A 15,669-nucleotide genomic window follows, 5' to 3' on the forward strand; every position below is an offset into this window, starting at 1 on the left:
GTATTTCCAGACAAACTTACCTTTTACTTGTGTAAGGTCAATACCTTTCTCTGCTGCCAATTTCTTTGCAAGTGGGCTTGCAAACAATCTTCCCTTGGGTCCAGCAGGAGTAGCTGGGCGGGGGGCTGAAGGTGTAGGAGTGACAGGTTGGGGAGTTGGAGGAACAGGGGCCACCTTTTGAAAAAAGTTACATATTGTTAATTTACCACTGCAAAGACCAGTCTGAAAGATCAAGAGCTTACATTTTATTATGAAGTCAAAATAACTTTTTTCTCCCAAAGATCATAATGCACAGTTTTCCTGCTTAACCAACATAACACAGCCATATGAAGAGTAGTAATACTTTATGTTAAAGACAGAACCATGTTATCTTACTCCACGGTAACATGAAGAGACATGGAATTTCATACTGCTAACCAGTATGTAATATCCTTACAGAATTATTCACTTTAATCTCTCACTGTTTCCTTATTCTCTTACGTGGCTTTGTTTTTACTTAACTTCATTTCAAAATAAATTATGCTAGAATGTTCCATGTTGAAGTCACTACTCCTTGCCGACTCCCCACAAACGTGGGGAAGTCAGAAATCAAGTTTTCCCTGACAGAAATGTGTATTTAGTCTAAAGCTCATATGACTCTAACATCTACAAAAGCCTCGTCATAGTGTTGTCTAGGCCTAGAGTACATACAAATATATTTTAGATATATAATGTATCCTGTACAGCACACAATGACGAGACTAGATTCTAAGCAAAACAAGCCATGTTATGTCAAGGTTCTAATGTACTATAGAAATAAGCTTGACCCACTATCATAAAGGAATACCAAAAGTACAAACAAGTTTGAATGATACATGCCCATTTACATACACATGTATTTTTTACAGTATTGTACTGTAAAATATTGTACTATAAAATAACCGTGAATGTATTTTCTCTCCCTTACAATTTTCTTAATGACATTTTCTCTAGTGTACTTTAAAACTACGGTATACAATATATATCAGATACATATACTATACAAAATATGTGTTGACTATCTACATGGTTGGTAAAGCTTCCAGTCAACAGTAGGCTTTCTCAGTAGTTAAAATTGGGGGGAATACAAAGTCATACACAGATTTTCAAGGGCACGGAATTGGTGCTCCAGATCCCATGTTGTTCATGAACAACTGTATACAGTAACTTCCATTTGCATGCATATCAACACCTCACGCAGAAAAAGAACATGTCACCTCGGCTTTGTTCTCTGCAGGACTCAAGACAGTAGGAAAAAAATAAGCTACAAGGATCCAACAACTATTAGGGGAATGGTGCACTGCCATATACCTTTCAGATCTCCACAAAAGCTCACTATCTCTTTCTTCTTTTTTTTTTCTTTTAAAGCTCTAAAAAAATTTTTAGGGGTGCCTAGGTGGCTCAGTCGGTTAAGCGTCTGCCTCAGCTCAGGTCATGATCCTGAGATTGAGCCTGCATCAGGTTCCCTACAGAGTAGGGAACCTGCTTCTCCCTTTCCTTCTGCCTGCTGCTCCCCCTGCTTGTGCTCGCTCTCTGTCAAATAAATGAATAAAATCTTAAAAAAAAAATTTTTTTAAGTAATCTCTATACTCAACTTTGGGCTCAAATTCACAATCCTGAGATCAAGAGTTGCTGGCTGTACCAACTGAGCCAGCTGGGCACCCCAACCATCTTCTTCGTTAAGTCACAGAATCTAGAAGGAACCCAGAATATCATCCAATCTAATCCCTTAATTTAGAGATGAATACGGTTAAGTGTTTGCTCAATTCTAGAAGCATACCTACCGGGGGTGGCGTAGATGGTGGGGCTTGTGGTTTTAAATCAGTTACTTCAGTTGGCCTATAGTCAGCAAATGCTGGTATGTCTTCCTCTTTTTCTACAATGATACAAAGTGGGGTTCCTAGAGGGACATCTCTTGTGCCTTCAGGGATCAAGATTTTTGCCAGGTAACCCTCCTCCTGTACTTCAAAACCTGAAATAGAAAGAAAGACCATGATGGAACTTAAGAGACTCCACTATTCCACCAAACTCAAAGCACAGTTTTAAGTAAAAAAGCTCTTCTCCTTAAGTAGAAACTAGCTATGTAATCTTTTTTGTTATTTAATATCTCTGTGTCTCAGCTTCTTTTTTTTTTTTAATTTTTATTTATTTATGATAGTCACAGAGAGAGAGAGAGAGAGAGGCAGAGACACAGGCAGAGGGAGAAACAGGCTCCATGCACCGGGAGCCCGACGTGGGATTCGATCCCGGGTCTCCAGGATCGCGCCCTGGGTCAAAGGCAGGCGCCAAACCGCTGCGCCACCCAGGGATCCCTGTGTCTCAGCTTCTTTAGCTACAAATGGGGATAACAATACCTATGTCACAGGTATGTTATAAAAATCATTATTTTCCAAGTACTTAGTACCTGGGACAAAGTAAATAATAAATAGCTGTCAAATAAAACTATGAGAGATTACAGACAGTAATTAGTTCTGAACATTTTCCTAAAAACATCTCTAAGGGAGGCCACTATGCAGACCCACAAGACTCCAAGAAGGCATCATCTGTACCAATATGGCATCAATTGTACTGCTAAAAATCAGAACCATATGGATGTTAAATTAAGGGAGCTATTAGAATGGACAGTGATATGGGATTATGCCCTTAAAAGTATCTGTGGAGTTTTTCAAAGAGGTGATATTTGGTATTCAACTAAATATTTCAATGTGAAGAAATATGGCATTATTAGGGTTTCTGTGGTGTTGACCGCTTACATTTTATACAGTGACTTCTTAGAAAAAACTCAAACATGAAGTGTTACAAAAGTAAAACTAAAAGACAACATTGCAAAGAACAATTTTTGCCTTGCATATCTTGGCTTTCTGTTGTGTTGTGCCCCTCCCTGACAAATACATCTTTGATGAAATCTTCCCTTTATCAATTAAGAATATCCAATAAGGGATCCCTGGGTGGCGCAGTGCTTTGGCGCCTGCCTTTGGCCCAGGGCGTGATCCTGGAGACCCGGGATCGAATCCCACGTCAGGCTCCCGGTGCATGGAGCCTGCTTCTCCCTCTGCCTATGTCTCTGCCTCTCTCTCTCTCTCTCTCTCTCTCTCTCTGTATGACTATCATAAATAAATAATAAAAAAAAATTAAAAAAAAAAAAAGAATATCCAATAAAAGATATGTAAAAAAAAAAAAAAAAAAAGGACTCCAAGGCCACAAGACGGTTTAAAGAATTTGACCAAGGTAATGCTTCTCCAGTGACTAGAGTCTCTAGAATACCATCTCTAGAGCAATTCTGGTATTCAAATTGAAAGGTAAAGCAGATCTATTGTTACCAATGGGTTTTGTTTGTTTCCAACAAACAATCCTTTCTTATAATAAAATCTTTTGGGAGGAATACAATATGCAAAGAGATAAAAAGGTGAAGTTGGGGCAAGGGGTAAGGCGACTAGAGTCTGTTCATTATGTCTCCTTTGTACCAAGGTGCCATCAAGGTATCGTGGGGTTTGAAGAACACAATCTCAAAACCACCATTGCAGAGGATGCCCGGAATTGCCTACTGCATCTTTGGGGACTGGACAACAAAGAAATAGATCTATCTACTAATCTCTAAATATTATAACAAATATAAGATTGTCTAGGTAGTCTTTGTTCTGAGCATAAAAATGAATTGGGAATATATGGAAATGCAGTATGATGTGTGAACAGATATATATACATATACATACATCCTATCAGTCATTCTCACACTATGAAAGCAATCCAAATCCTGGTTTCAGTTTTACCTCAGTCATTTTAAACTCTGTTATTTTCTTGCCTTGAAAGTAATTTTCTCCTAATTCTTCTTTTCTCCCCCTTGCCCAGTTTAAACAGCAGCAGTGCTGATACAGCTTCTTAATAACATAGTAAGACTCTAGATAAAAATAATCTCTAGGTTGACATATCCTCGATTCATTAAGAGTGCAGTGTGGAACTGACAAACTCCACTAGGCACCCCTGCTGTCATGACATAGCCTGTTCCAGGAAATGAATCCCAAAAATTAAAATTTTTCATGTTATCACTCACTCATTATAGGATAGGACGGCAATCCTCTTCCCTCATTGGAAAACTCAGTGCCTCAACCATTAAGAGCTGAAGAAATCTCACCTATAGTGGCCTTGTCAGTCTCTATCTCTGCCAATAAATCTCCTTCACTTAGCTTCTCACCCACTTTTTTTTCCCATCTCTGAACTGTGCCCATGGTCATGGTAGGAGAGAGGGCAGGAAGAACCACCTGTAGAAACAAACACATATTATTGCTTAATCCTAGGAAGCTGTGGACACAACCGCACTGAGTTAAGCTTCAATAGTTGTAGGAATGATGGTGACTCTGACTATCCAAATCCCCATCTGTCTGATACTCCCATAACAGCCAAGAATCAGTGCTTCAACAGTGGCCCACCAGCTGAATCAACCTCCAAACCTCAAGGTTTATAGTATTAGTGATGCTCTGGCCTCTTCTCTTCAACCAAAGTTAAAAGCAAGGGGTAAGTTAGGAAACAGTTCTTTGTAGATAGTCAAAATTAATTCTTCAATTATATATCTAAGCACAGAGCATCTTTTCATCTTTTTTATCACTTAGATTAAGCTAGAATTTTTCGTTTTCACAAAATGATCTTGGTCTAGACTATTCCATTAAAATTCTGCTGCGCTCTGTACTAGCATCTATCTTTTCACTTAGAGGAACTGCATTTCTCTTAAACTTCCCAAATACCTTTCCAAGATAAGAAAAGAATATTATGAAAAATTATACACCATCAAATTGGACAGCCTAGAAGAAATAGATAAATTACTAGAAACACAAACCTTCCAAAACTAAATCAGAGAGAAACTGAAAATTCGAACAGACTGATCATTAGCAATGAAATTCAATCAGTAATCACAAAACTCCCAACAAACAGAAGTCCAGGACCAGATGCTTCCCGGGTGAATTCTATCAAACATCTAAAGAATCAATACCTTTTCTGCTCAACTATTCCAAAAAAATAAGGAAGAAAAGTTCCAAATTCATTCTATAAGGCCACTATTATACACTGATACCTAAACCATCAAAAACAAACAAATAAACTACAGGCCATTATCTCTGATAAACATAGACGCAAAAATCCTTAACAAAATATTGGCAAACTGAATCCACCAATATATTTAAAAAATTTACCATAATCAAGGGGACTTACTCCAGGGATGCAAGGGTGGCTCAATATTAACAAATCAATTAGTGTGATATATCACATTAATAAAAGAAAAGATAAAAACCATTATGATCATCTCAATAGATGAAATAAAAAGCATCCGATAAAGTTCAATATTCATTCATGATAAAAACTCAACAAAGTGGGCACAGAGGAAACATACTCAACATAATAAAGCCCTTATTCTTTTTTTTAAAGATTTTATTTATTTATTAACGAGAAACACAGAGAGGCATTGACATAGAGGGAGAAGCAGGCTCCTCGCAGAGAGCCCAATGTGGGACTCCATCCCTGGACGGGGATATCACGCCCTGAGCCGAAGGCTGACACTCAACCGCTGAACCACTGAGGCATCCTTAATAAAGGCCTAAATGACAAACCTACAGCTTACATCATACTTAATGGTGAAAAACTGAGAGCTTTCCCTTTAAGATCAGGAACAAGGTAAGGATGTCCATTCTCGCTACTTTCATTCAACATAGTCTAGAAGTCCTAGTCACAAGCAATCCGACAAGAAAAAGAAAGAAAAGGCATCCAAATGAAGTCTTCCAAATTGGTAAGGAAGATGTAGAACTTTAACTATTTGCAGGAAAAATAAGCAAATAAAGGAAATAGTCACTTCCATCTCAAAATTTAAACATCAGATTGGCTGATCTCAATGAAACATTGCTTTGCCATTCATATGGCTTGTGTGTCCCCTGAATTTTGGTGCTTATCCAGTTGTTATGGGCTTGCTTCTTACTTTTTTTTATATCTAATAGCAATAGGATTATGCCGAGAGAGAAATCACTTCAATTAATGTCTCAGGAAGGAAGGAAAAAGAAGAAAAACTTAGAATTCTAATTAGAAAATATTGCTTTAAAATGTTCTTCTTGTACAGACTTTGTCACCTACATCTACTTCTTAAAAAATCAGAGGAGCCAATAATCTCTATACAGTATCTTAAAAAACAACTAAGACACAACCATTAACACTTGCACACAAAGCCACAGACATAAAATGGAGAGAAATGAAGTATGTCTTATGTAGTGAGATAGACTTTACTGAATAGGATGAAATAAATGTGTGAACCAAACACCACACAAAACTTCACCACAAGTGGCTATTAATAACAGACCATGGAGAAGAACATTATGTCCAAAAAAGAAAATGATTCCTATACAGAAATTTCTACAAATAAATTAAGTGAAAGAAAAGTTTTAGTCTTAATCCTTTAGAAAAAGGCCAGCTGCTTTTTTACCCATTTCCAATATCCAAAACACACAAATATACATGGGATAACCTTAATATCTAATAAGCTGCTGTAGTTTCTTAGAAACAGATTTCACAGAACCAACAGTGATCATATTTAATGCCTTCAGCTCTTCTGTAAATCTTACTTTCACACTTTATTGTCAGTTTCCTCATTTATTAATATTACGGGACTAGTTCACCCACTCTTAGAAAACGAACACCTAATGTCAAAAGAAAACATCAACTGGGGACTTTTATTCTATAGACAACATTTGAGGCCTATTAAACAATTTATTTATACGAGGAGTAGATATAAGTACAAATCATCCTCAAAATCTAATATAATATTCTTGAATGAGAAATGCCAAGCATTATCCTATCTACCACACTGAGGTTGGAAAAGTTTAAAGGAGACTGTCCAAACTCAAACAACTGACATAATGACTAAGAATAAAATTGTCAATTTTCATGTTTAAATCCCTATTCACTTTCAAATGACAAGAGCTAGACATATTTAATGCCAATTTCCAGAATGAAAGATAATGAATAATAAATTTTCTAGAGCAAATACCCAGATGAGGGGCCTCACCTGCATGTGAGTGGGGTAGGAGCTACCAGGAGCCTGAGCGGGAGGTGTAGGTGGCAAAGTAGGGGCAACAGGGGTTGGTGCTGCGGCTGCTTGTGGGGTAGGTGCTGCGGAGGAATCCAATGTGTAATTTTTAAAGGCCTCAATATCCTCAGGCCTATGGAAGAGAAAGAATGTGTAAGCACAGGAGATTGCAAAGCAGATTTAGCTCAGAAGCCTTTCACTCCTGCTCTCTTAATTCTGGGTCAAAACACTCCACACTAAGCACCCCAGTTCTGCAAATTACCAAGGTACTACTCACTTTTCAACTGTGATACAGATGATCGCTCCAACTGGAACATCTCTGGTACCTTCAGCAACAAGTATCTTTGCCATGTAACACTCCTCCAGGCTCTCAAATCCAACAGTGGCTTTATCAGTTTCAACCTTTTAACAGAAACCAGCAGCTTAAATTTATGCCACCAGTGGGAAATTTATGAGACTGTGCCTATAATCACACAGTTCAACAGTCATGTGAAGATAAAGCCTCTATTAATAGACCTGAAAGGAATTATTTAAAAAAAAAAAACCACCTTAGCTAAAAATCAGCCTGGCTAGCTGCTGGCAGGATTATCTAACCAGCCTTCTCTAACATCAAGTTGTAAACAAACAAACAAACAAACAAAAAAACCCATCTAAGTTTCTTAAGCAAAAGGGGTAGCTACCTATCAGGAAAACTAACAGTTAATTTAACTAAGCCAGTTCCTTCTCATTTTGATATTTTATTTTTATTAAGATTTTATTTATTCATGAGACAAAGAGAGAGGCAGAGACATAGGCAGAGGGAGAAGCAGGATCAACGCAGATCCTCGGCCACAGAGCCACCCAGGCATCCCCATTTTCAATATTTTAAACAACTTACCTCTGCAATTAGTTCACCCTCATTGATTTTTTCCCCTTCTTTTTTTTCCCAACGGGCTATGGTGCCTGCCTGCATTGTGGGGGAAAGAGAGGGCAAAGGAACCTGGAGGAGAAAAAGGAGAAACACTAAATTAAAAAAAAAAAAAAAAAAAGGCTAAGCTCTCTCTGTCTGGTTAAATGCTTCATTCAATTGTATTTATTGCAAAGAGCGCACTGAGTCCCCGGTCACACGCTTGGCACTGGGGATAGAAAGGGAGTTGTCGCCACCAGCACCAGAAGCTGTCCAGTGGCAAGGTTCCTGCTCCACGGTCCCGTGGGGCTGACAGAGCACCTAACTCAGCAGACATTCCACAAATAGCCTCAGGTTTGGAGCTCTGCTTTCAATGGAACAGATCAAGGGGCGGAAGCCTGGAACTCCTTTCCTTCAATGGAATAAAAAGATGAGCAGAGGTGAGTGAGCTCAAGAGCCAGAGCAGAGCTTGGTTTCGGAGAAGAGACAAACGGTCTGTGCCGGGACGGGGACGGAAGATCCCGGAGTCCTCAGAAGGAGGATCCTGAAGCCAAGAAGTCTGCCCTGAAGGACAAACGGGGTCCGGAGAAGGGCAGGTCCGGGGCTCACCTTCTGATGCGGGGGCAGGCTATAGCAGCGGCGGCCGGACGACCCCAGCAGCTGCAGCAGGAGGCGATTCCTCTGCGTCGCCCACGAGCCGAGGCTCCAGCTGCAGAGTGCCCGGACCCCGCCGGACCCCGCAGTCCCACTACTGCAGCGAGCCGGGGCCGCGCCAGCGCGCGAGGTCACGCGCGGAGCTCCCGGCTCCTCCCGCAAGGCCGCCCTCGGAACCGCGAATCCTGCCCTCGGGGCCGCATTCCGGGCCCGCCGAGCACAGACGCGCCACATAGTGCCAGCAACCCCCACACCCCGAGACCAACGCCGTCTCCGGAGTGACCTCTCCGAGAGCAGGGCGCCGCTGCCGTCAGCCGCGCCGCGCCGCCGCACATTGTCGTAAAACGGGCTCCAAAGCTTCACCGCACCCCGCCCCAGGCCAGGAGGGGGTGGGACGTCCGTCGGCTCTTCCTCCCGTGAGTAAGGGAGAGGGTGGCCGCGGCGGAGCGCAGGGCGGGCGGCCTGGGAGCCGACGCTGGCGCAAGCCTGGGCGCGGAGAGGAGTGGAAGTTGGAGGGGTCCTCGGAAAGGCATCGCAGGGCGGGAAGGGCGCGGCCGAGAGGAGGGGCGGGGCCTAGGAGGTGGCGAGAGCCGTGCGGATGCGGGCCGAGGGGTCGGAGAGGTGGGCTGAGGGGAGGGGCCGAGCTTGGAGGAGCGCGGGAAGGCGGCGGAGGCCTAGGGCGGGGGCGGCGGAGGCGTCGGCGTCGGCGGGCGCGGGGGGCCCGCCGGGTGTGGGGCCTCGCTCGGCGCCGCTGGTAGGTTGCCGAGGTTTAACTTGAGGTTTGTAGCAGCACCGGACGTCGGAGTGAAGCCGGGCTCCCCAGCCGGAGGGCGTGAAGGGCAGCCGAGCGGAAGACTCCTTCCCCCCACGGAGGTGTGCCCGAGCGGGACTAGGCATATGCCTTGGAGGAGGATGCACGTTTACAGGACAGATTTGCGTTTCTCATTTCCTGTCGAAAGCTTTGCTAACGCTTGCGGTGACGAGCACAAGGCTGACCCGTAAGCCCTCGTGAGAGCAAGGATCAAGTCTCTGGTTCCTCGGTGTCTCCGCAGGCTTTAGTCTATGGTATCCGGTAAATACTGGAGGTTAAGGGCGGTTCGTTTGAATTAATAAACGAGAAGTTATCGTCAGCCATTTGTTAGGTTTACCCGTCTTGTGGGGTCATCATGCTATAATAAGCACAAAACACCTCATTTCTGACCTGAGGGTGACATTAGGAGGAAGCACGTGCTGTATTTTTATCTCCCAAGTCCCCAGTGTACAGATGGTCATAGGACACCAAGAACAGAAGAAATAGGAAAAACCAACGTGTCAAAACATGTTCAGTCTTGCTAGTCATGAAACATTTGGAAAATCAAAACAACCTCGAGGCACTATTTCATACCTATTAAAGTAGTAAACTTTAAAAAAGCAAAAACCCAGTATTCATGAGATTGCAGATTGAGTGGACCCAATACAGTGGTTTTTTTTTTTTTTTAGATGGCAGTGTAAGAAGTGGCAGACTGGGGGAAAATGTTTACATCTTTCCCCAAAATTCTATTCTAGTACCCTTAAAGCATTCAGAACAAGGTTAAAAACCATTCTGGTGTCTTTATAAGCAAAAAGAACTGGATAAACCTAACTCTCCAAAAATGAGGAAAGTTTAAGCAGTCACAGCTGCCTAACAAAGTAATATGTAGGCAATACAACTGAGAAAACTTCCAGATTAAATAGAAAGGCACATTTGAAATTCTAAGAGTAGAGCAATTATATTACAAGTATGTAAAGCAATTTAATAACAACTGGAAGAATAATTGTGATCAGTGAGAGGGCTTATACTGTAACTTTATAAATTATTATGAAAATGTTTCAACGATTTTGAATTGACCAGAGTATCTCACTACTTCCGATGTATTTGAGTTTGATAACTATCTAATAAATTAGCCTTTGGATGATACAATCTTCAGTTTTCTGTTCACTTAGGTAGGCTTGTGTAAACCTTGGTTGGCATTTTGAATATACTTTTGACAGGTGTAGCTAAATCACAGGAGGGCACAGGTCAAACAGTCCAGGGTAGTAAGTTTACCCTAGAGGCAGGCTAGGAAATCTTAGGTTTCATCAAAACAGCCTTGAGAGAATGAACTGAACTCTCATAAACAGATTGGGTAACAATTTAAGGAAAAGGAAGGCTCAAGACTCTAAGGTTTAAAGTAGACTTGTAGAATGGTGACAACCAATAGAAAAAGAGTAGATGGGGGCAGCCCCGGTGGCACAGTGGTTTGGCACCACCTGCAGCCCAGGGTGTGATCCTGGAGACCCGGGATCGAGTCCCATGTCCGGCTCCTGCATGGAGCCTGCTTCTCCCTCTGCCTGTGTCTCTGCCTCTCTCTCTCTCTCTGTGTCTCTATGAATAAATAAAATCTTAAAAAAAAAAAAAAAAAGAAAAAGAGTAGATGGAAAGAGAAATTAGTGTATAACAAAAGATTCTGAGTTAAGCTCTTTACATATTTAGTTTTAACATAATAACCCACTTAAAATGGCTTGTTATTAATAGTTGAAAATGTGTAATTGCAAGTCAAGTGAAAGCCCAGGACTAAAAATGTAGATATATAAAACATTTAAATTGAAGTGATAAATGAAGCTGACCTAAGTTTTTAGAAAGGCAGCTTTCAAATTAATTTGGAAATTCTGTTTCTTTTAAATACACATTTCTGAAAGTCTATCTAGTTCATGTTTCTTGCTTTTGCATTCAAGACTTTTGTCATACGGTTTGTACTCAGGCTCTTACTTGTTTGCATGTTTATACATAATTTCAAAAGTAGTGTTAAATCAATGAATTTTCTTTGACAATAATAATGTGTTTTGTGCTTATATTTGAAATACCAATGGTAAAATATCTATAGCAATAAAGTAATCCTTATCTCTGCTCTCCAGGTAGTGAGTAAACAACCGCTACCAGGGAGATCACTTGAGGAAATTGACTTTCACTAAATGTAAATGGCTTTGCTGATTAATTTCAGTCAATCAACACAAGTGAAAATGATTAATGGTATTTAGTTTGCAAACTCCATTTTATTCATGGTTTGTTTCTGCTTTTTTAAATTAGTTCACAAATCTGGTACATACAGGCAGTTAAAACTGGTTATCACTGATAATCAGAAGCCTCTGGTATATAACACAGTCTTCATGAAAACAAAACAGGGAGAATGCATGGTGGTAATCTCTATGAAAGCAAAGGTTGCAAACATCCATGTTTCTAAGAAAATATAACTTTACATATATATTTTAAGCAAGCTATACCTCTTACATAAATTCAGACAATAGGAGTGTGCAATCATAATGCTTATTTTATGGAAAAAATGAAAATTATAATTATGACATAAATGCTCTTAATTAGAGTCCTCTTGAATTGGATGTAGAACATACAGGTATTTTCCCTAATTTACAACCATCCTGGTCAAAAGAGCTGAAATGTTAAGCAGTAAGTAGGAATAAGTAGGAATGCCATTAACAAGTAAATTTATCCCAAATTCTTTAGGTACAAATTGTAAAATGTTCCAATTCCAGCTAATTTAAGGAACTGAGTGTGAATAGTTGTCAGTTTTTAAATGATAACTTCTGAAGGAATTGGGCTTTCTTCTAAACTAATTTTTGTGAGAGGATCATTTTTTTAAAATCTCCCAGAGTTGAGAGGTTATTTTATGAACTCTAAACATTCTAGTTCCTTAGTTTTTTCAAAGAAATAGAATTTCAAGGTCAGGATGGACTGTCCCACACAAATGTCACCAGGGGTCAATACTCTAAGTCAAGAGGCTTCAAGCGCAGCCATAGTGTAACAAATAGTACTCTCTTCAAACCAAAAGGAACCAATGCACCTGCTTCCTCAGGAGGTTCCTGCCTTTAGAAACTGGAATGGGGATTACCCACACATTGTACACAAGAATTACTGGAGTGACATCCTGTGATGGGGTGTTTAGTTATTACATGGCATATGAGAATTAATGAGCTAAAGGGGAAAAATGACTTCATTCTCTCCCCGGAACTCAACTTCAGCTTTTTGTGGAGGCACTACAGCCATGCAGCTCCTCTTCCAAAGGACAGAGATATAAAAGCCAAATAAGGCAGAGGACTTTGACATTTTTCTCTCATTTAATTTTCTCTGAAAAGCTAAATTCTACATAATGCTAAGAATGTTTGCTCAAAGAAAACTGACGAATAAAAACTAACTTAAATATTCAAGATAAATTGTACTGGAAACACAATAACAAATTTTGGCCTGATAACCCTCATGCTGTCTTATAGCAAAACACTAAAATTCATGCAACAGAGAAGTTGGTGACATGAGGACTTTTTCTCCAGACTTCCTGGGGGGGGGGGGGGGGGGCTCAGAATATCCTACTTTCTTCTGTTTGCTTTCATAATGAATTATTCTTCCTTTATGACTGACTTTCCCAAACTTTCCCAGTCATTTCTGCTAAGAAATTCTTCAGTAGAAGATCAGGTAAACTTACTGAAGGATATCACATCTTTTGAGCTCCTTCTGTCTGCTAGAGGAGCAATCAAATAGATTACATAAAACTACCTCCACAACCAAAATGGCAGGTAGAATTAGAACCAGGAGTTGTCATTAGTATACTTGTAATAAAATAAAGCTTGTTCTGAAACCACAAGGGCTAAGAAGAGAAGAGCCTGTATAAAAGCTACTGGGTTCTCTAGAAAATGGGTACAGTATACAGAATGTGAGGACATATGGAACTCACACTCAAGTTATAAAAATAGACATGGTTCTCAGACAAAAAGCAAATGGGTACAAAAGAATTTTCCAAACATGAAATATTTTTAAAAGATACATCTATATAAAACAACAAAATGTCATTTCAGAGCTCCAATGAGTAGTGTGTTGAAATAGCTGGAAAGAGAGATGAACTAGAGACAGACAGGTCAAGAACCCAGAAATGACTTGTCTGACTCTTCTGGTTGGCAGTGTACATTGGTGGTCACAGGCCGACTGCTTTTGGGAATGAATGTGTGTGTGTGTGTGTGTGTGTGTCTGTATGGCTGATTAGTTGATGGTGCTTTGTAAATGACTGAGAAAACCCAAGTTATTAAGTAATCTCTGGAAGTTTAACTCTTCATTTGCCTTCTACACTTGACAATGTTGCACATGAGAAAGGATTCTAGGGTTGTTTGTTTGTTTTTTAACCCAGAATCAACCCTGCCATTCACAACTCATGCACCATGCCCCATGGTTCCTATTGTGCCCTAAAGGATCAATCTAGACTAAATATATAATAGAAAATAACTTGAAATGAAGAGGGGCAGACCAGTAACTCATGCTCAGTACTCCTAAATCACAAATACTGAAATTAATGGTCTGTCTCCTTTTGACTGCAAAGGAGATGCCATGAGCTAAAGTCATGAGAGAAAGAAAGTCAAGAAAATATGGGTAGCAGCACCTTTCCATACCCGCCTGGATTTTAAAGGAGATTTTAACTCCTCATTCCTTTCAAACACAAAGTTCATCAGTTGGAAGGGGGAAAAATGGCTCTACAGTGAAAGAGTCCCCAGGGAAAACTAGCAGTACATGAAATGTGCCCTCTGTGGGCTAAAGGACAGTTGCAGAACCAGTTAAGACACAAGAGGCAACCCAAGGTCTCACTTCATCATGGTTTTAGCACAGTATAGCACAATATGGGCAGCCCTTTTTCTATCCAATCAACAGTTCAGCACCATCCATGTCCAGTCAAAAAAATTCCTGAAGAGTGGGCTTTCATCTTTGGTACCACCTCATGAGTTACTCTTGGTTTGCAATAGCTGCAAAGAAGCAAAAAAGCTGGTACCTTTGCCTTGTCTGTGAGTACAAATGCTGGGACTCTGATTGCTGCAACCATTGAGGCCAATTAAAAGAATACTGTAACACACAGGAGAGATGCATCCGATTCCCAGGTTCCAGATAATAGCAGCCATGCCCCTATTGGAGCGAGATCATCCATTCCCATTGGTTAAGGCCTTCGGTTTGTTGTCCTCAGAGTAGAATAAAACACTGTGTTCCCACGGACAAGGAACTCCAGATGAACCCATGGTCTACAGTTGGACAGGGATTTTAAATACCACATATGCCAGGCACAGAAATAGTACTGGCTTGAGGCTGTCACACTTGGAGAAGCTTCTGTTTTGGCAGCACGAACTAGAAACTTCTTCGTGTATTCTGGTTTCAGTCTTCTTTCCTGAGTGAAACAGCCAGGGGGTACCAAGTTCCATCAGCCCCCAATACAATACTCAGCATTAATTCTCTCCATGGTCTTCTTCCACCCAGGCTACAATTTTCCCTTCCCATCCAGGGATGGCATCATCATCGTGGAAAACCTAGAGGAAGAAAAGGAAAAGCCACAGTGAAGAAATAAGTAAGATAGGGAGTCTCACCAGACAGCTGCTGCTGATAAAAGTAAGAGCTCAACGCAAAGGATAAGAGGAAAGCCTTAAGTTAGAGTCTATGTTCCTTTGGTTTCATCCCTAAAATTATAACTAAATGTATATATATAATATTTTTGATATGTGTAATACGTTATTATACTGTACTTTGTATAACAGACTATTAGGTTATATATGTTATATATAATATGTATTGTAATGTATTATATTATTATATATTATTAAAATTATGTAATATATATTCTTAGTTCCACATATGTGAATTGGTAAAAGCATCCCTAACCCTGCTTTGCTTATAGAGATTGACTGGAATTAGTAAATTACTAAACATACAGCACTCTATGGTTCTTAGGAGAGAGCAGTATCATAAACATTACAAAAATGAGAAAGGGTAAAATTTTGGTCCTAGGTGTTGTAAAGGGTTAGAAAGGAGGCCAAAAGAACAGGCAGTTCTTTTGATTCATTCATTCAATTAATTTTCTAAGTCACTAATAGAACAGGGCTATTAAAGGGTTTCAGTACAGAAATATTTATGAAATAAAACATTGGTTTTAATCGCAACGCAAGCACTTGAATATGTCAGAACTCAGAACTCTCTTCCCTGTATTTGGCAGACAGATTATAAAGAGAAACACAAGGC

The 15,669-nt window shown here is 40.3% G+C and overlaps 2 protein-coding genes across 9 annotated transcripts in view; both read right to left on the reverse strand.

Moving 5' to 3' along the window:
* The window catches only part of DLAT (dihydrolipoamide S-acetyltransferase), a 31,032-nt gene extending 21,849 nt beyond the window's left edge, over positions 1–9,183 (reverse strand). Inside the window, exons 1-7 of the mRNA XM_026006833.2 lie at positions 8,574–9,183; positions 7,956–8,057; positions 7,356–7,480; positions 7,058–7,211; positions 4,151–4,277; positions 1,803–1,990; positions 21–174 (exon numbers count right to left, since the gene is read on the reverse strand). Of these exons, the coding sequence (XP_025862618.1) occupies positions 21–174; positions 1,803–1,990; positions 4,151–4,277; positions 7,058–7,211; positions 7,356–7,480; positions 7,956–8,057; positions 8,574–8,852 (1,129 nt within the window). The 5' untranslated portion in view covers positions 8,853–9,183. The remainder of the gene's footprint in view (positions 1–20; positions 175–1,802; positions 1,991–4,150; positions 4,278–7,057; positions 7,212–7,355; positions 7,481–7,955; positions 8,058–8,573) is intronic.
* Positions 9,184–11,649: 2,466 nt separating this feature from the next.
* Positions 11,650–15,669, reverse strand: part of DIXDC1 (DIX domain containing 1) — a 70,874-nt gene continuing 66,854 nt past the window's right edge. For all 8 annotated transcript variants that reach the window (XM_026006827.2, XM_026006824.2, XM_072729814.1 and 5 more), the window contains one exon: positions 11,650–14,963. In XM_026006827.2, coding sequence (XP_025862612.1) covers positions 14,883–14,963 — 81 coding nt within the window. In that variant the 3' untranslated portion in view covers positions 11,650–14,882. The remainder of the gene's footprint in view (positions 14,964–15,669) is intronic.

Source organism: Vulpes vulpes, chromosome 12 (assembly GCF_048418805.1).
Source record: "Vulpes vulpes isolate BD-2025 chromosome 12, VulVul3, whole genome shotgun sequence".
Lineage (NCBI taxonomy): Eukaryota > Metazoa > Chordata > Mammalia > Carnivora > Canidae > Vulpes > Vulpes vulpes.